The following is a 19,554-nucleotide window of genomic DNA, read 5'->3' on the forward strand; positions in this document are numbered from 1 at the left end:
GTTGAGCTGTGCCTTGCCCTCCTGCTGGGGTCTCTTGCTGTATTTTGCTGGCTCAGGGTCCAGTAAAATCCATACTCCTCAACGTAGAAACAGGGAAGTAAGCATGCTGGAGACCACGCAGGCAGAGAGAGAAAGCGCTTAGTGTCCTACGACGAAAAGAAGGGTCACAGTTCACCCCGGGGACTCCACAAAGATGCCGACGCGACCAGGACTATTTTCAGAGACGCAACCCTTCCCGGCTCCTCCATTCGAGCGCTCTGCCGTCCCGTCGTCCTTTGCGCGGACATCTTGGCTGAGGGGCGGGTGTGTGTTGGGGGGGTGCTCAGAGGCTTCCCGAGGGAACAGCACAAGGGGTTACCTAACTCCACTGTGGGAGCTGTAGCTGCGTCCCGGATGGTTCCGCGCAGCTCCACGTCTAGACTGATTACAAAAGCTCCGAGAAAACAAAACAAATACCTAACATCTTACAGAAAAGGCAGGAAACCCAGCGCTATGGGCGAGGAGAACAATGCCTCTGTTGTGACAGGGAGCCTTCACGAGGGTGATGGAATTCCCACACCCCAGGTTCTAATTTGTAAGGGCAACATGAACCGGCTCCGAGCAGGCCCTGGCTTGAACGCATTAATTTGGAAAAGCAATGTGTTTTGTTAGATAAGGGATTTTTTTTTTTCCAAACTGCCAGTAGGATCAAAATGAAGATCAGTATAACTAACCCTGTCTGTGTGTGCACAGATTTCGGGAAACAGCTTCCCTCATGCTCAGCTATGTAGCCATTTGTTAATTTTGTGCTTTGAGAGTGAGGGAGCTATAGCTAATGTAATTCAAAAGCCTCTGACTGAGTCAGGCTTGACTTTGCACTCACCTTGCTCTGTGACCTTAAGGAGGTGTCTTAACCTCTCTGAGCCTCAGTTTCTGCATCTGTAAAATGATGGGGGTTGGAGGTGATAATCTATCTTTATGAGTTGAAGACTCCATCAAAGCAAAATAGATCCAACAATTGCATTGCTTAATGGTGCTAAGGACTGGAGATTTTCACCCAAAAAAGAAACCTATAATTATCATGTCCCAGTCAGCTCTTAAATATGCCATTGCAAACTGAAGCTGCACAGTTGAGTGATTGTTTACTCTGGAACTCTGGGTGGCAAGTCCTGTGTGTCACAGAAATCGAAGGTATTTTTGTCCAGTCAGTTGTTTCAAGTGCCCTGAGGCAACACACTTTAAATGCTCCTGTGCGCATCACCTCAAGACATATTTTCTGAGCACCTACTATGTACCAAGCCCTGGAGAACAAGACTTGCTCCTAGAGTCCTATGCTTTCCTGTGCCCCTCCCTCCATTTCTTCTTTGGTTTTGTTCATGCTCTTGACCTCAGGTGCAAAGTCTTGAGTTGAAGTGTGGGCTCGGGGCGGATATTTGGCCTGGTGGCTGAGCTGCCAATGAAAATGCCCAGTTCACAGTACCCGGGGTGAAGCCCAGCTCTGGCTCCCGACTCCTGTTTCCTGCACAATGGCAATGGCCCAAGTAGCTGGGCTCCCGCCACCCCCAGAGGAGACCTGGGTAGAGTTCCAGATCCTTGCTTTGGTCTCGCCCAACCTCAGCCACTGTGGGCATATGGAAGGTAAACCTGCAGACGCACGTGCCTTCTGTCTCTTTAAAAACAACAACAACAACAACAACAAAACACAAAAACAAATCTACTACTCAGCTGATGCTGAGTAGTTGGTCCAGACAAAGCCCCTCTCTTGCGTGGTTTGATTCATGAATTCTGTTTCCTCCCCAAGGCCCCTTCCATTGCCCTCCCTGCTAGGGCAACCATTCTAATGGCACATTAATGTAAACCTTTTAGTGAAACTTTTTTAACATAAAATATATATTGTCTTTTGTGTTGGTATTTTAATTCATCCTAATGGAGAGACTCGATATAGCCCATTGGATTTCTTGCCTTGTTTACCCACACTATGATTTTAAGATCCGTCCATGCTGCTGGGTGGATATACGGTTCATTGCTTCTGACTGCTGCATCCTATTCCATTGTGTACACCCTCCACTGCAGACCTGGCCCCTCTCCCGCGGAGGTCCCTGCTGGTGTGCAATGTCTCACCATGGCAAAGTAACGCACGATGGGGCTGTGTCACGCCATTCTGAGACATCACCCTGTTCTGAGACATCACCCTGTTCTGAGACACACTTCCCCCTTCACAGCCTGCACAAGTTCTACACTTCCTTCAAATAGCCGCCTTCTTCCTTTTAACCTGGACATGTTCTTCATTCTGTACTTTTTTCAAGGATCATATCCATAATCCCGTTGACCGTAGTATGTAGCCATTCTGCTCTCCCATTTATCCCATGTAGTGTTTATATTGTACTGTAATTTTTAAATTCATTTACTTCTTTGAAAAGCAGAGTGACAGGGAAAGACAGATTTTCTGTCTACTGGTTTACTCCCCAAATGGTTTTAACAGCCAGGTCTGGGCCAGGCTGAAGCCAGGAACCAAGAAGTCCATCCGGGTCTTCCACATTGGGCAGCAGGGGCCAAAGTACTTGGCCATCATCTGCTATCTTCCAAGACCATGAGCAGGGAGCTGTATGGTAAGTGGAGTAGCCGGGACTCAAACTGGCACTATGATATAGGATGCAGGTATCCCAAGTGGTGGCTTAACCTACCACACCACAATGCTAGACTGTATTTACTGTAGTTTTAAAAAAATATTATAGTCAGGGCAGTGGTGGGAGGAATGCATGGGAGAGGGCGAGTGCACTTGCTCCCATCCACTGGTTCACACCCAAATGCTCACAGTGGTCAGGACTGGGCTGGGCTGAAGCCAGGAGCTGGGGACTGAAGCCAGGTCTCCCATGGGAGTGGTAAGGAAGTCAGTTACTTAAGCCGTCACCACTGCCTCCAAGGGGCCACACTCACAGGAAGCTGGAGTCAGGAGCCAGTCAGGACTTGAATGCAGGTGCTTTGAGGTGGGACATAGATGTCATTTCTCTGACTCCCACAATACATGTAAAACCCCTGAGGGCAGGGGCTGTATCATATATTGTGTCTCTAGGCTACAACTCGGGGTCTTGCACAAAGCATCGCTCAAAAATCCTTGTCGAATGAATATTGGATTAAACAAGTCCTTACTAAGCACCAACTGCGTGCTAGCCATGTGCTCTTTTTAATGTGACTCTTTCAAAAGATGATCTATTTATTTCTAAATCAATCAAAGCGAATAACAAGCGCTAAGCTTATTTTCTTGGCCACAACAAAGCCAGCAGAGCGTCTACATCTAAACTAGGGCCCTTGCAAGAGCCCCCTGCTCCAGGGAGAGTGTCCCCAACGTTTCTAGAACTTTTCTTTGGCAATAATGAAAAACCTTTCTAGCTTGTAGCACATTCTTTGGAACCTTCTCCGGTGTGGGGGTGGGGGCGTTTGTTTCTTGAGGGCAGATTTGGTTTTTGGAAACAGATAAAAGCTACTTGGCAGCAAATGCAGTGAATGAGGTGAGCGATCAAGCAAAGAATATTATTTTTGGTTCCAAACACGGTGTGACTATAAAGAAATAAGGCTGGTTTTCTTGTATGGCACATCAACTGGTTCAACAGCAATTCCAGAAAAGGATTTCAAAAATGCTGTGGCCTTGGCAAGAGAAAAGTATTTCTCCATCCCAGCACGCATGCACACCCACACTGAGTATATAGTGTGTGGCACGATACATAGACAAATAAAATCAAAAGCCTTTAGAATTTCTTCGTATTAAAAGATTTAGTTATTTGAAAGGCAGAGTGACAGACACGGAACTTCCATCTGCTGGTTCACTCTCTAAATTCCAGCATCAACCAGAGCAGGGCCAAGCTCAGAACTCCAGCTGCGTCTCCCACATGAGTGGCGGGGGCCCAAATGCTTGAGCCGTAAGGTACATTAGCAGGAAGTTGGATGGAAAGTAAAGAATCCAGGACTTGGGCCAGGCACGCAGACATGGGATGTGGGCGTTCCAAGCTCCAGCTTAACTCACTGCACCAAGTGCCTGCCCTGGAATTTCATTTTTAAAAATCAGTTATTGGGTCCAGCACTGTGGTGCAGTGGCTTCATCCTCCGCCTGCACTGCCGGCATCCCATATGGGCGCCGGTTTGAGACTCAGCTGCCCCACTTCCAATCCAGCTCCCTGCTATGGCCTGGGAAAGCAGTAGAGGATGGTCTAAGTCCTTGGGTCCCTGCACCTGCATGGGAGACCTGGAGGAAGCTCCTGGCTTCGGATCGGCACAGCTCTGGGCGTTGCGGCCATCTGGGGAGTGAAACGGCGGAAGGAAGACCTCTCTCTCTGTCTCTCTCACTATCTGCAACTCTACCTGTCAAATAAATGAAAATCTTTAAAAAAAATGGTGTGATGCAGAAGGTCAAGCTGATACATGCGATGCCTGCATGCTATAGGAGTGACTGAAATAGAGTCCCAGCTCTCCAACTTCCACATGATGTACCATGGAGGCAGTGAATGATGGCTCAAGTGCTTGGGTTTCTGCCTCCCATACTGGGGAACCCAGATGGATTTCCTGATTTCTGGCTTCAGCCTGGCCCAGCCTTGGCAGTTGTGGCCATCTGGGGGAGTGAACCAGCAGATGGAAACATCTCATTCTGCCTTTCAAAAAAATAAATCTAAGAAATGAGTTGTGCAAGTATGGGATGGAAGAGACCTGGTTTGATAGCGATTCTTGCAGAAACATCTCAGGGGTTCAGCCAGCCAGCAGTTCATCACGTTTTTTTTTTTTTTTTTTTTTTTTTTGACAGGCAGAGTGGACAGTGAGAGAGAGAGACAGAGAGAAAGGTCTTCCTTTGCCGTTGGTTCACCCTCCAATGGCCGCCGCGGCCGGCGCGCTGCGGCCGGCGCACCGCGCTGATCCGATGGCAGGAGCCAGGAGCCAGGTGCTTTTCCTGGTCTCCCATGGGGTGCAGGGCCCAAGCACCTGGGCCATCCTCCACTGCACTCCCTGGCCACAGCAGAGGGCTGGCTTGGAAGAGGGACAACCGGGACAGAATCCGGCGCCCCGACTGGGACTAGAACCCGGTGTGCCGGCGCCGCTAGGCGGAGGATTAGCCTAGTGAGCCGCGGCGCCGGCCTCATCACGTTTTAGAGTGTGATGTGTTTGCTAAGCAAGTGTGTGCGTTCCCAAAGTATTCTGGTGGAATTCCTGGGCTTCTACGGGTACATAATGACCCATCATCCTCTCTGCTCAGGCTCTGGCTGCATCATGGGTTCAGCTGTGGGCCCAATTGCATGAGAGGACCTCCACCCTACTGGGCCATGGACTAGGGCTGCAGGAGTTTGTAAACCTTATACGTGCAGGAAAGTAACCAACCCAGAAGAGGCAATTCCATGATTCTACAGTATCGTTGAGGGCAACGAGAATAGTGGTGGTGTTTTAATCCCATGGCACTCTTTACAGAAGATTCAGACCCACAGGTGGAAATCCTAGATGTACAGATGTGGGCTCAATCTGATGAAGATGGGTGTATATTTACAGAATTCTGTGTTCAGCATATGCCCGTGTATGAAGCTACATACACAGCGAGGGCAAAAAATGACTAGAAGCCCTGTACATCAGGAACTAGTATTGGATATTAATGAATACAGAATTATGGGGAAAACAGCACTTCAAAAACTATAAAAATTTGTTAGAACTTTTATGAGTCGTAATACTTCTGTTGTAATAACCTATTCCTTCAAAAAGCAATTTTTTAAAGATTTTGAGAGATAGAAGAAAGAGATCGAGAGAGAGCGAGTGAGCAAGAGCGAGATCTTATATCTGCTGGTTCACTCTCCAGATGGCCTCAATGGCTAGAGCTGAGCCAGGAGCTTCTTCCGGGTCTCCCATGCAGGTGCAGGGGCCCAAGGACTTGGGCCATCATCTTCTGCTTTCCTAGGCCATAGCAGAGAGCTGGATTGGAAGAGGAGCAGCCAGGACTCAAACTGGTGCCCATATGGGATGCTGGCACCGTAGGTGGAGGCTTAGCCCACTACACCACAGTGCCGGCCCCCAAAAAACATAATTTTGCTTAAAACATGCAGGTGTCCAGCAACCAAACAGGCTGCTTTGTGACCTCATAAGTGCCCTGCCTCAGGAGGGCAGGATGAGCTATAGGGTCCCTTTCAGCCATGAATTAACCCTGTTGAGCCAGTGGAAGTTCATGTGCTCATCCAATGAGAAGGAGTCCTGGACATTTCCTACAGGATGAGGCAACTTTCCAGCTGCCGGGCCGCCTCTTCTGACAGTAGTCATCTCAACATCATTCAAGTCTAGGAAGTTTACATTGAAGGGTAAAATAAACATCTCTAAGATGAAAAGCCACTGCTCACCTTAAAACTAAATTATGAATAAGACTAATACAAAAACACATAGGGGGATCCAAAAAGGCACCAGAGTTAAGAGCCAGACCATGGAGGAACTGTGCGTGTCAACAGGAGATGGTAGTTCTGCATGTTTTCTAAGCGTGTATGGTTATCCATTTGAATCCCAGCCGTGTTGCTGAAGCCAGCAGGCCTTGGGCGTTGCAGGGGCACTGTCTTCAGGCCCACATCACTCAGCCTGGGGAGGGGGATAGCTGGGAGATAGAGGAACAGGCCCACAGAAACACTGGCTGCCTTGGCTCATGTGCTGGGAACTGCTGAAGCACGTCAAACATGATCACATGCTGGCAATGTCCTAAGAGGCGTTGGCGGTGTGTGGGGGAGACGAGAAATGTATGACACAAATCCTACTCAAATACAGACATATTGGGGAATTGAAAAACAAAGAGAATTGGCTGCTGCTTTCGAATCGCACCAATGATTACAAGTCCTTGAAATCATCTTAACACACACAACTGCCTGTAGTCTGAATTTCAACAACATCAACTGCAGGAAGACTGGACGGAACCTTTCCTATCTGTGCCTGTGGGCACGCCTGCAAAGGACAAAACTGGGCACTGGAAACCTGTGCTCCGCAGGAGACTGACAGAAGCGTGTTGGGCACAGCAGGAGGGGGGATGATAAGTTGTGAGAATTTACACCTACCGCTTCCCGCATGCTGACCTCCTGCCATCGTGCTGAAATCGGAGATCCTGACTGGGACCACCTCCTAGAATCAAAGGGGAGTTCTCAGCCCACTCCTTGACCTCTGCTCACACCCCTTCCCTGCATTTCATCCTTTCTCATACTTCCCAGGTGGGAGGTCGAGCTCTCACCCTCTAGAAAGAATCAACAATGTCTCCATTGACTTGATCTGGCAAAAGGGCAATGGGCTGAGCGTCACACGCATGATAAAAATGGCAAGTTGGTTATTCCTGGGCTTCCCTGGGAGTAGAATGTCCACGTATCAACCTAGGTGCCATTATTGCAATGTCGTATGTGGGGAAAAACAGATTCAAGTAACAGTACTGGGCCTATGATTGACAGAAAGCTGGTGTTGCGATTGGTGTTGGTGCCAGACCTTTAGTCCCATGAGAGCAGGGATTGAATCTATTGTGTACCCCACTGTCTCCCGCCTCTGGGACAGTGTCTGAAGCCCAATAGGTTGGCAAAACAACACTGTTGAATACATAAATGCTGAAGATGCCCACCTGAGGTCAAGGGTGAGTGTTCTTCCTAGACAGGCTCAAGGATGACAACCTACCCAGGGTAACTGCTGGCCTTGCCATGGCAGCCCCTGGAGAGAGAGGTGACAGAAACCAAGCCTGAGTCAGCAGCAGGGAAGCACAGGGAATTCTTGCTTTGCACTGTTTGACCCACCTTTTTTGGGGGGTGCAGGGGAAGGACGAAGAGTTATCGTGCAACTGTACGCTGAGCTGCACAGAGGATTTCTTAGCAAAGGGACGCTTGTTCAGACAGACCAGCCCTGGGAAATCTTTGGCGACACCTGTGGTATCACAGGCGACATTCCAGGCAAGGGCTTTAACTGGAGACTGCGAAGTGTGTGTGTTGGGAGGGAGTGGGTTTCACTGGGGCTTGGGGTCAGTTTTGATCCCCCACCCACCCAAAAGGCCAGTGGGGAGGTGGAACGCGAGGACTCCACTGGGTTGGGCCTGATGGCATTTTCATAAAGAGAAAGCAGGGTGAGAAGGAGGAGGGTTTGCAGAAACAACAACAACACATTTTTATTTGATCATTTATTTTTTTTCCAAAGAAATCCATGCAAAGAGAAAGAGAGAGAAAGACACATGGTAACCATGTTCTAGCAGCCAAACATAGGAAAATAATTTGGCACAAGTTGATTTTATTTTCTCTGCAAAAGGACAATCTATCCTACCACTAAAATTTACCTTCCTCATAAAGATACCATTTGATTTTCGAAAAACGTAACTCGTGGTTAGTCCTCTACTTAATGGCTGGAGGAGGTATACGAGATAAAAAAATAGAAAACAATAAGAAGGTGGTTCCCTTTATGCAGGAAAACCACAGGGTGCTGCAGGGCAGCACAGGGGCTAGGCACTAAGAAGTCAGTGCACCAGGAAGAAGAAGCACGCCACGTAAATGGCCATGCTGACGAGCAGCGGCAGCGGGGACCGGGCATTCCCGAGGTTGTGTGAGGTGGCCAGATCACTGTCCTTCTGATTCACGTGTTGCTTGCTTCCAGGAGCATCGTCCACGTCCAGGTCGTAAGCCAGTTCTGCCGAAAGAAAAGAAGGATTTGAAATGGGAGAGCACCCACGGCATCAGGTAGACACTTCTCATGGCTCCAGCACGTTTCTGAACTGCTGGGAAGCCCTGGCTTCGATTCCCTCCTTTCTTGGGAAGAAAAGCTCTGGGAGATGAGAAGAAAGATGTGTATGGGTGGTGGTGGTCATAGCAAGAGGGAGCGAGTAGGTGGCACCCCCGCCCCTCTGGCTGCGCCCACAGCCCAGGGTGCACGTTGGGCCTTTGCAACATCTCATGGGCATGGCTATGCTTGAGGGTCATTATCACCACATCTCATTGGTATCAGAATGTAAGGTGCTATGTGAGTGGTGGCACTTGTGTCTTTTAAAATTTTTTTTACATTGATAGAGACGGAGAATCAATCTCCCATCCACTGGTTTACTTTCCAAATGCCTGCAACAGCCAGGGCTCAACCAGGCCAAAGCCAGGAGCTGGGAACTCAGTCTGAGTTTCCCATGTGGGTGGGTGGCAAGGACCAAAATTCTTGAGCCATCATCTGTTGCCTCCCATGGTGCACATCAGCAGAAAGCTGGAACTGGAAGTAGAGGCAAGAACCCAGGCATTCCAATATGGGATGTGAGCATCCCAAGTCATGTCTTAACCACTGCACCAAACCCTTGCCACTACATTTGTGTCTGTGTATGTGTTGGCGGGAACTTATAAGCATACTTTACCTGTGCGCTATACCCCATACACTCTTCTTTGTCTTGGGTACTTTTCTTTTTAAAGATTTATTTATTTTTATTATATCTGAAAACAGATCTCTTTCTCAAGTCTATCACTGATTCACTCTCCAAATGGCCACACTGGCCAGGCCGAAGCCAGGAGCTTCTTCCAGGTCTCCCACGTGGGTGTCAGGGGCCCAAACACTTGGGCCATTTGCTGCTGCTTTTCCCAGGCCATTAGCAGGGAGCTGGATTGGAAGTGGAGCAGCCGGGATTCAAACTGGTGCGCATATGGTGATGCTGGCATCCCAGGCGACAGCTTTACCTACTACGCCCCAGCGCTGGCCCCGGTACTTTGCTTTAATTAGGGTTGAGGATAGTATAGTTTATTTTGAAGGTTATTTTCCTTTTCCCAAATAGTTCTTTTCTTTACAAGGCCTTTTCTGCCACCTTCCCCCCACTAAAAAGGTAAAAAATAAAATTGATCTAAAACATAGAATTTAAGGCGTAATCAAGCATACTGAGATGAACAAGAGGTTAATGGGTGAGGCTATTTCATTCGTTAACTGCCTGCCATTCAGAGATGTGTTCATGGTTCTCAAAAGAAACCAGGAAGCCTTGGGCTTGGCGGGATGCACAGACGTCTCCCAGGAGGCAAGTCGAAGTAGACAGCAGTTTATCAGCAGATTCAAGATGGCTGACCCTAGCGCAGGCTTCCATTTCTTACAGGTTTTCTTTTCCAAATTTAGAGTTCAAACCTACTCCCTTGGCATCTCTCGACTCCATGGCCAATGTTTCTATGTCAATATTTTGTGAAGGTGATGTGATGTGAGCACCCTCACCCGCCAGCCAACTGTCCCGTGGCCAAGGGAGCTGGAAAGATCTCGCTGGGACTCTGAGATGCAAGGGCAGCAGGCACAGAGGAAGTGACTGGGATTCTACCGAAGGGAGGAAGGGGAAGAGGCAGCTCCTCTTACAGGGCATGAAACACTCAGTAAGTCACAGGAAGAAAGTGTGCGGATCGGGGCTCAGGACCAGGGCCGCCCTGAGGCGGACACGGGTTAGAGCAGGCAGCAAGGTCAAGGTGATCAAAACCAGAGGCTCTCATTTCAGACTGTGACGGCCCTTTCCAAAAGGGCTACTGCAATTTCTACAGCCACCAGCAAAGATGAGGGAACCACTTTACTGTGCTACCATCGAGGAAAGGGATTTTTGTGAATATCAGGTGATATCTTAAGGTCTCTTTAATTTGCATGTATTCGATTACTAGTGCAGATGAACTTTTTCTGTGTTTTAGTTTACCAATTCTATCTCTCAATGCATAGTACTTCATATCCGTTTTAATCCAATGGGTAATGATATTTTCCCCATTAATATATATTGCATTGACTCCTTTGCCTTTGGGCAATGCAAATCTTTTTCCATTTTGTTATTCATTCTAACAACTTTTCATTGCTATACAAGGAAACGATGTCTGAACTTTTCATCTATATGAATACGATCACATCGTACTCTGTAAAAGTTGGGAAAGTCTTTCTTCCGGAGTGCTGACAGTAATTGAGCTCAAATTTTCCAGGGAACCCTCTTGTCCACGGAAAAGCAACAGAGCATACCATGTAATCCAGATCCTCCATCCTCAAAGAAATGCGCTCGAAGGAAATAAAGAGAGAAATGGAACAAAGAGCAATGTTTTCTTGGGAAATGAAACCTCTCTCTAGAAGGTGAACGATGCAGGGCACACAGAGAAGGCCGAGGTCAGCTGTCAGTCGGCAAGGACAGCGCAGGCTTAGGTCACGATCGGATTTCACCCAAGTGGAGGGCACATATGGCCGGGGCTGTTGAAAGCCCTGCCTTGAGTCCCACGGCAACTTCTCTACTTCAATGAAGGGGGGAGTATTTTTAGGGCTGACCTGAGTGAGAGCACTCTCAGTATTGCTCTCAGATTCCTTTTCTGGGTGATGCCCCTTGTCCAACATCAAGATGAAACACCAGCTATTAATGTGACCACTCAGCTCCTACACGATTTATTTTGCTCTTCAAATAATCCTCTCAAATAGTTTTGTTTACTGTAGCACTTATGGTAAGCCCGGCAGTTCTGTTAAATCTAGTACTTTCTAAGCATTTCTTTTCTTTTTCTTTTTTTTTTTTAAGCTGCCAAAGGCATCTTGTGTTATTTCTATCTCCTGGGCTCTATTTTTTGAAATTATAGTAATGACCTCCTGCTATTGAATTTTCATTGTATGCCAGGCACCATGTTATGCTATTTATATACATTATCTCACTTAATTTACGCTTCTCCACAGTGTCATGAGGGTAGGTACTATAAATTCTCATTTTACCAGTAAGTAGGCTCGAGCTCAGTTGAATTATTTTGCTCGTATTTACACAGCTGGTAAGCAGCAGAAGGAGCCACTGAGAATCCAGGTCTGATCCTAAACTTCATTTGGAGCTGTACTGCCTCTTGAAACATTATGTATACAAAATACATGGCAGTGATGAACTGGTAATGGATTGCTTCTTGGACAAAATAAATTTTTTTTATTAGTAAAATATACACAGCCAAAGAGAATATCCCAAAAGCAAGAAAAATGGGTTTACACCTAAAACTGACCACATATCTGATTAAGCAGCTTGGCTGAACTTTGAGAAATACTGCAAAAGCTCTGGGTTTGGGGATCTGGAAGGAGAATTATCATGTCTATTGCCCTGATGAAATGAAAGCTGGCCCCGGGCCATTAGACACCCCAAGCACCAAGTTGGGTCAAATGTTCTATCTCCAAAGAGCTCTTAGGAACATTCAGATGTTACCTCCTTGTGCGTTTTAAACAGTGGCTACAAATTTCCTGAAGCTCTCCATGCCAACTCCACTGTCAAGCTTCTGTGGCCGACGTTCCTGGGAATCCAGGAAAGCTACACTCTGGGCCTGGGCCACCATCATAAAGGTAAGCGACGAAGAGGACGGTTCAGTATAACAAAGAAGCCTTATGGGAGACAGAACAGGATTTTCATAGAGGATAAATATGGACATTCCTGGACAGGGGAAAGATAATCCAATGTAATCCAACAAACAACGCTAGCCTGCTGAGTCTCAAGCCCTGAGCTAAGAGCTTGGAAAAAGACTTAGTGTGTGTCTTCAGGAATCCTACACCCTGGCAAGGGAAACAGACCATCAGACAAGCTAACTAGCTTCTTGGCTCAGATCAACGCACAAGTAAAAACACCATGAGGTAGAAGGGACAGAGAAAAATTCCAAGTAGAAGGATCTGGGAGGACTTCTGAAATGTTTAGGATACAGTCTCCACCAGGACACAGGAGAACTGTGGCAGGGCTGAATGAAATGGTTATTCCAGGCAGATGGTTTAGCTTGAGCCAAATCGCCCAAATCAGGGAATATAGGGAAGGCATGGTCAGGACGTACAAGAAGTCTCCATGGTAGTAGAGACCATGGAGTGTACTCTGTTGTGGGTTGTGCACATGTAGGGTGGTAGGTGGGGGGTGACGAAAGAAAGGTAAGGCAAGATGGACAAGTAAGGGTCAAATCATGGTACAGTAGAAGTGCTGCAACTATTCTGTGGGCAACAGGGCACCACTGAAGGCTTTGAAGTAAGGAAACCACACAATTTGACTCGTGATCTTGGAAAACATGTAGCCTGTGGGAACTGTATCTGGGTATTAGCCAGTAGCACATATAAAAATTTTTTAACAAAAAACCTACAAAGCAGCTAAATCTACACCAGACCAAAGAATTTCCAGTTTGTTACAAACCATGCATATTATGGAACCACCACCATCCTTTCTCTTTTAAACAATTCATCTTTTTATGTTTATCACTGATTTTCCAGAACATAAATTGTTTCTATCATCAGTGAGAACCTTTTTGCAGCCAGCAAGGCAGTTTTCATACTAAATCCAAAAATCTGTTTCTATTTGTACTCAGTTCAACTATGCCCAGAGACCCAGAGGGTAAGCCCAACAATGGGTACTATGTGCACACTCCTCCCCGACTCTCCTTCCACCTACAGGTCCTTTGTGTTGCACATTAGATGCTCGTTTTAAAGTACCAGTCACTAAGATCTGCACTATGTGTTGGCAAGTTCTCTGCACTGGGGAAAGCACTGAGTAGGGGGAGTCATCGGTCCTTAGCGATTCAGCCTCTAAGGAGACTATAGCATGCTGGGAGTCTGGAGTCTTGGGTTCCTGGCCTGACTCAGCTACTGGCTTACTGTTTGTCCTTAGACACGTCATTTCCTCCTCTGGTAAAATCAGAGCGTTGAACCAGATGACTTCTCAGTTCCCTTCCAGTCTGATTTATCTCTGATTCCATGGTTCTTGGAGCCCAGTGAGGGGCACAGTCTGTTGCAGCCAAGGCAGCTGGCATCAACAGAGCCTCCCTAAGCAAGTGGTGTCCATCAGTTGCTTCTCTCGGGATGTTTCTCTGGTGGGAGTCATCAGCTACCGAATTCTGAATTCTCTTTCTTCTGGAGCTGATGTGATCTTGGATGAGAGACTCGGGCAATAAGTAAACCCATGCCAGGCTGCTTTGGTTTTGTTTTTAAACCTTGGCATAATAACACGCACTGAAGCCAGTACACATGAAGCTTTCCATGGCGGGGGGAGAGACGGACGAGCAGCTGGACCAGGGCACATCAAGCAGGCATGCACAGGCAGCAGGGAGGATCTGTCAGCCAGGGAGACAAGCCTTTGGACAAAGCGTTGCCAGAGGGGCTTGACGCACACCAACAGGAAGACTTCACAGGGCAGCCTGAAAGAAGAGCTGCTTTCAAAATGCCAGGGGAGAGAACGCTGCTGCTGAACCAAGCATGGGGGCTTCTTCCTTGCCAAGCTTGAACCAGCAGATACCTTCATTCCGGTCCTAATATAGCAACCGAGCAACACTGCTCTGCCTGTGTTTTGCATTTGCTGTGTACACTTGGCCCCCAAGACAGGAATACGTGAAAACTCAAGACACTGCTTGGCATACCCCAGAGGCTGGGATCAGGGGAAATCTCCAGGGAAATTGCAGTCATTTACTAGGGCTCATTCTTCTGCGCATTCCCACAGAAGCCCTTGGGCACTGCCCTTCATTTCTGAATCCCAAACAGATCGTGGTTCCTTGGCCTCTCCTAAACACAACCTTCCTTCCTGCCACATCAATGCTCTCTCCTCTGGGAACATTCTGACCTTTAGGTCTCCGGGAGTCTAGATTTTCCTCACCACAGACCTGACCAGGAAGAGAAGGCACACTTGGGCCTCTAGTTTTTAACGGGTCTAATGGGATCCCTTTTTGATTGAGCCCATATCACAAGGTGCCTTTTTCACAAACAAGCTGCCAATTCTGCCCTCTAAGTGACCATAAAAACAGAAAATAATCCAATTTCCTAACTTGGAAGAAGATTGGAGCAATGAGATGCCCACTTATTTTAGGATTTTTTTAACATTCCACAGGGGTTTTATACATTTTTGATTAGCATGTAATAATTCTACACATTTGCATGGCATAGCCAATTCCCGCCTGAAAACATCTTCAATTACAGCCACTAGATGTTGAAAGAACACAGTGGATTTTCCCCATTAGTTGAGATGTGGCCTCTCATTATTGGCCTCAGTTCCTCAATCTGGGATATACCTATATTCACGACACACTTCAGTGGGCCATGGGTACATGGAACCATGGCGTGCTTCTTCCTAGAGATGCAGGGGAAACGTACACTACTTTATACTAAAACATCAAGACTTTAAGATGGAGTAGAAACACACTATTTGCTAACTCACTGAAGACTTTATAGAACATTTCTTATTAGGAGGACCCTCAGGTCCCGGGTGTCCTAGATCCCCAGGAGCAGGGATGCCCTTTCTCTCTCCTCTGATATATGAGGGACCTAAATGGGAAGATTCCTACCTCCCATATTTTTTTTTTTGACAGGCAGAGCGGACAGTGAGAGAGAGAGAGAGAGAGAAAGGTCTTCCTTTTGCCGTTGGTTCACCCTCCAATGGCCGCCGCGGCCGGCGCGCTGCGGCCGGCGCACCGCGCTGATCCGATGGCAGGAGCCAGGAGCCAGGTGCTTTTCCTGGTCTCCCATGAGGTGCAGGGCCCAAGCACCTGGGCCATCCTCCACTGCACTCCCTGGCCACAGCAGAGGGCTGGCCTGGAAGAGGGGCAACCGGGACAGAATCCGGCGCCCCGACCGGGACTAGAACCCGGTGTGCCAGCGCCGCTAGGCGGAGGATTAGCCTAGTGAGCCGCGGCGCCGGCCTCCCCCCCCCCCCATATTTTTTAAGATTTATTTATTTGAAAGGCAGAGCTGCAGAGAGAGAGAGGTCCTCCATCTGCTGGTTCACTCCCCAAATGGCCACATTGGCCAGAGCTGGATTGAAACAAAGCCAGAAGCCTGGAGCTTCTTCCAGGTCTCCTATGTGAGTTCAGGGGCCCAAGGTGTTGGGCCATCTTCTACTGCTTTCCCAGGCCACAGCAGAGAGCTGGATCAGAAGTGCAGCAGCCGGGATTCAAACTGGCGCCCATGTGGGATGTTGGCACTGCAGGCGGTGGCTTTACCTGCTATGCCACAGCGCCGGGCCCTGGGAAGATCTTAAAAGCATTGTTAAGTAACTTGGTTCACCTGGGCTTTGTCAACTAGAATGTGGCCTTTTCTTTCTTTTAGAGATTTTTTTTTACCTGAAAGAACAACAGAGGACATGAGAGAGGGAGAGAAAGGTACCTTTCTTCCACTGGTTTGCTCCCCAAATGCTCTCTTTTGGCCTGGGTCAGGCCAGAGCCAGGAGCCTAGAACTCCATCCTGGTCTCCCACAAGGGCGTCAGGGGCCTAAGGACTTGGGCCATCCTCTACTGTTTTCCCAGGTGCGTTAGCAGGAGGCTGGATCAGAAGAGGAGTAGCCAGGATTCAAACTAGCACTCTAATAATGGGATGCAGGCATCCCAAGTGACAGCTGTTGGCTGCTTTGTCATAATGCCCACCCAAATCTCGCCTCTTCCATGGCAGTTTCCTTGGCAGGAGGGGAGCACCACAATGACTGCCCTTAAGGAGAGCTCAGACTGTTTACTTTCCTGACACAAAGTGGTTTCCGGGAATTTCAACCACAGACTATGCCTCACTGTTGGGTTTAGCCATTAAAAAATGAACAAAAACAAAACATGACTTCACTTGTTTGAAATCATCTTACTGTAGATTCTTACAATCTGGGCCACTCCTATACTTCTTTAGGTGCATCATAAATCACATGATGGTCCCAGGAACACCGTCATCCTGGTAACCCTGGGAGTATGAGTGCACAGTTGGGTACGCTGGTCACCTTTGCAAGACCACCCTGTGTCTGTCACTCTCGTGTCTACACATGCTTCTCACCCCCCCCCCCCAGGAATCCCAGCTCATCATAGCCTTGGCTTCCCACAAGAGAGAGGGGCCCACGCTCGAAGGGAAGTGATAGACCTGAGAGCCCGTGGAAGAACAAGCTTGGGACAGAGACACCGTTCCGCTGCCACCAGTGGAGAAGCTGCAGAGCACTGGCCTAGAGAGGGCGAGGAAAGAGCATTTTCATTAAAGAGGGTGTGCGGCAATGCAGGCAGATGTTGGGGAGGATCAACAAAAATAAGGACTGAGAAGAAGTTGATTAAATGACAGGTGATTTTTCAGACATTTTAGTAGGGGGAGTGAGGTCAAAAGCCAGGTAAGACAGTACTGAATTAAGAAGAGTAGGAGCTGATGGGGATCCCCTGAGGAGTTTGAGAGTGAGTGGAAATGAGGCATTGTTACCCCAACTTTGCCTGACATACGGCCACAGAACTATGAGTGCCACAACACTGTATAACCAAGTTTCCTTAAAAGACACCAACAGAGGCCAGCGCTCTGGTATAGTGGGTAAAGCCACCACCCTGTAGTACCAGCATCCCATATGGGCACCTGTTTGAGTCCTGGCTGCTCCACTTCCCTTCCAGGTCCCTGCTAATGCACCAGGGAAAGCAGTAGAAGATGGCCCAAGTCCTTGGCCCCCTGCACCCACATGGGAGACCCAGAAGAAGCTCCTGGCTTCGGATCAACTCAGCTCTGGCTGTTGCGACCATTTGGGGAGTGAGCCAGCAGATGGAAGACCTCTGTCTCTCCCTCTCTCTCTCTCTCAAAAAAAAAAATCTTTAAAAACAAAATGACGTCTTGACACACACTACCACATGAATGAGCCTTGAAAATATTATGCTAACAAAGAAGTCAGTGACGTATAATGTACTGTACAATTCTGTTAATAGGAAACTTCTGGTGTAGACAAATATATGGAGGCAGAAAGTAAATTGGTGATTTCCTAGGAGCAGGGGAAGGAACAGTTATAGCTTAATGGTTACAGAGTTTCTTTTTGGGGTGATAAGGTTTTGGAGAGCTGCCACTTGGGACTCCCCTACATCCCACATCAAAGTGCTTATTTGAATCCTGACTATTCTGCTTCCAATCCCAGTGTCCTGCTTGTGCATCCTGGGAAGCAGCAAGGTGACAGTTCAAGTCCTTGGGACCCTGCCACTCGTATAGGAGACCAGGATGGAGGTCTAAGTTCCTGGATCCTGCCTGGCCCAGCTCCAGCCATTGTGGCCATTTGGCGAGTGAACTAGCTCTCTCCCTGTCTCTCTCTCTCTGCCTTTCAAGTAGATAAAAACATGTTTTTGCTTAAAAACTACTACTCAACAAACATAACCATCTTTAAAAATTTGGGGGGAAATAGCAGTGATGTTTGCACAACATTGTGAATGTAATTAAAGTCATTGAATTGCACACTTAAAGTAATTACAAGTTTTATGTCACATATTTTACCACAATTAAAAAAAAAACTAGTAATCAAGAGATAATGGAATCTGAGGCACATAGACTTTCTACTTTCTAATGGGAATGTCCTGCTACTCTGGTATCTTACCTTGTAAAGGTGTGTGTGTGTGTGTGACGACAAAACAGCCACCCTAAATGGTACTCATTCAGTGCTTTGAAAGTCAAGTCATCCAGGAGACATGAAATGAATGGATATTTAAACACTATCCTGGAATCGCAGATATGGCTTCTCCATTGGGAATTGCAATTTTTGTCAAGATTTTAATACGAAGCTACATTTTTAAGTGTTGTTGTTTTTTTTTTTTTTTTTTAAAGCGGCTGGCATTGTGGAACAGCAGGTTAAGCCATACATCAGAGCAGCGGTTCGAGTCCTGGCTGCTCCACTTCAGAGCTGGCTCCCTGCTGATATACCTGGAAAAGCAGAGGAAGATGGCCAAAGTACTTGCGCCTCTGCCACCCACATGGGAGATCCTGATGGAGTTCTGGGCTCCTGGCTCTGGCCTGGCCCATTTCTGGCTTTTGAGGGCATTTTGGGAGTGAACCTGTGGTTAGTAGACCTCTTTCTCTGTCTCCCCCTCTATCACTCTACCTTTCAAATAAATAAATCATGTAGAAAAGATAAACTTTTTTTAAAGACTTATTTATTTATTTGAAAGTCAGAGTTACACAGAGGAGAGAGAGAGAGGTCTTTTGTCTGCTGGTTCACTCCCCAATTGGCTGCAATGGCCGGAGCTGTGCTGATCCGAAGCCAGGAGCCAGGAGCTGCTTCCCGGTCTCCCACACGGGTGCAGGGGCTCAAAGACTTGGGCCATCTTCCACTGCTTTCCCAGGCCATAGCAGAGAGCTGTGGAAGTGGAGCAGCCGGGTCTCAAACCAGCACCCATATGGGATGCCGGGGCTTCGGGCCAGGGCGTTAACCCACAGTGGCAGCCCCCCAAAATATAAACTTTTAAAAATATATAATTCATTAATTTGAGAGGCAAGCAGGCAGATGAGCGAACTCCCATCCATTGGTTGATTTCCTAAATGTCTGCAATGGCTGAAGCCAGGCGCCAGGAACTCAGTCTGGACCTCTCACATGGATGACAAGAAACCAAAGACCTGAGAGATATGCTACTGCCTCCCAGGGTCTGCATCAGCAGGAAGCTGGAATTGGGACTGGAGCTGGGACTTGAACCTACGTACTCCTATGTGGGATGTGGGCATCTTAACTGGTGTTTTAAGCTCTCAGCCAAATGCTTACCCTTACAAAAACATTTAAAACCACCTCACAAAACTTATATTTGCTTTTGTAACTCACAGAAATGTTAAGGTGAAAAAAATTAATAGTTTAGAAGCATGGAGCTCTGATTACAATATACATTTTAGGTATGACACAGCTACAGAAATATGCTCCATGGACTGGTAAGGGGT

At 47.6% G+C, this 19,554-nt stretch overlaps 1 protein-coding gene and 1 long non-coding RNA gene across 3 annotated transcripts in view; one reads left to right on the top strand and one right to left on the bottom strand.

Moving 5' to 3' along the window:
- Nucleotides 1-10,996, top strand: part of LOC138847734 (uncharacterized) — a 91,618-nt gene extending 80,622 nt beyond the window's left edge. The window contains exons 2-3 of the long non-coding RNA XR_011385682.2: nt 8,593-8,675; nt 10,896-10,996. This is a non-coding gene — a long non-coding RNA (uncharacterized LOC138847734). The remainder of the gene's footprint in view (nt 1-8,592; nt 8,676-10,895) is intronic.
- GPC3 (glypican 3) overlaps nt 8,111-19,554 on the bottom strand; it is a 450,311-nt gene continuing 438,867 nt past the window's right edge. For both annotated transcript variants that reach the window (XM_002720303.6, XM_089324361.1), the window contains exon 8: nt 8,111-8,625. In XM_002720303.6, coding sequence (XP_002720349.1) covers nt 8,456-8,625 — 170 coding nt within the window. In that variant the 3' untranslated portion in view covers nt 8,111-8,455. The remainder of the gene's footprint in view (nt 8,626-19,554) is intronic.

Source organism: Oryctolagus cuniculus, chromosome X (genome assembly GCF_051225735.1).
Source record: "Oryctolagus cuniculus isolate XC-2025 breed Fujian yellow rabbit chromosome X, ASM5122573v1, whole genome shotgun sequence".
NCBI lineage: Eukaryota > Metazoa > Chordata > Mammalia > Lagomorpha > Leporidae > Oryctolagus > Oryctolagus cuniculus.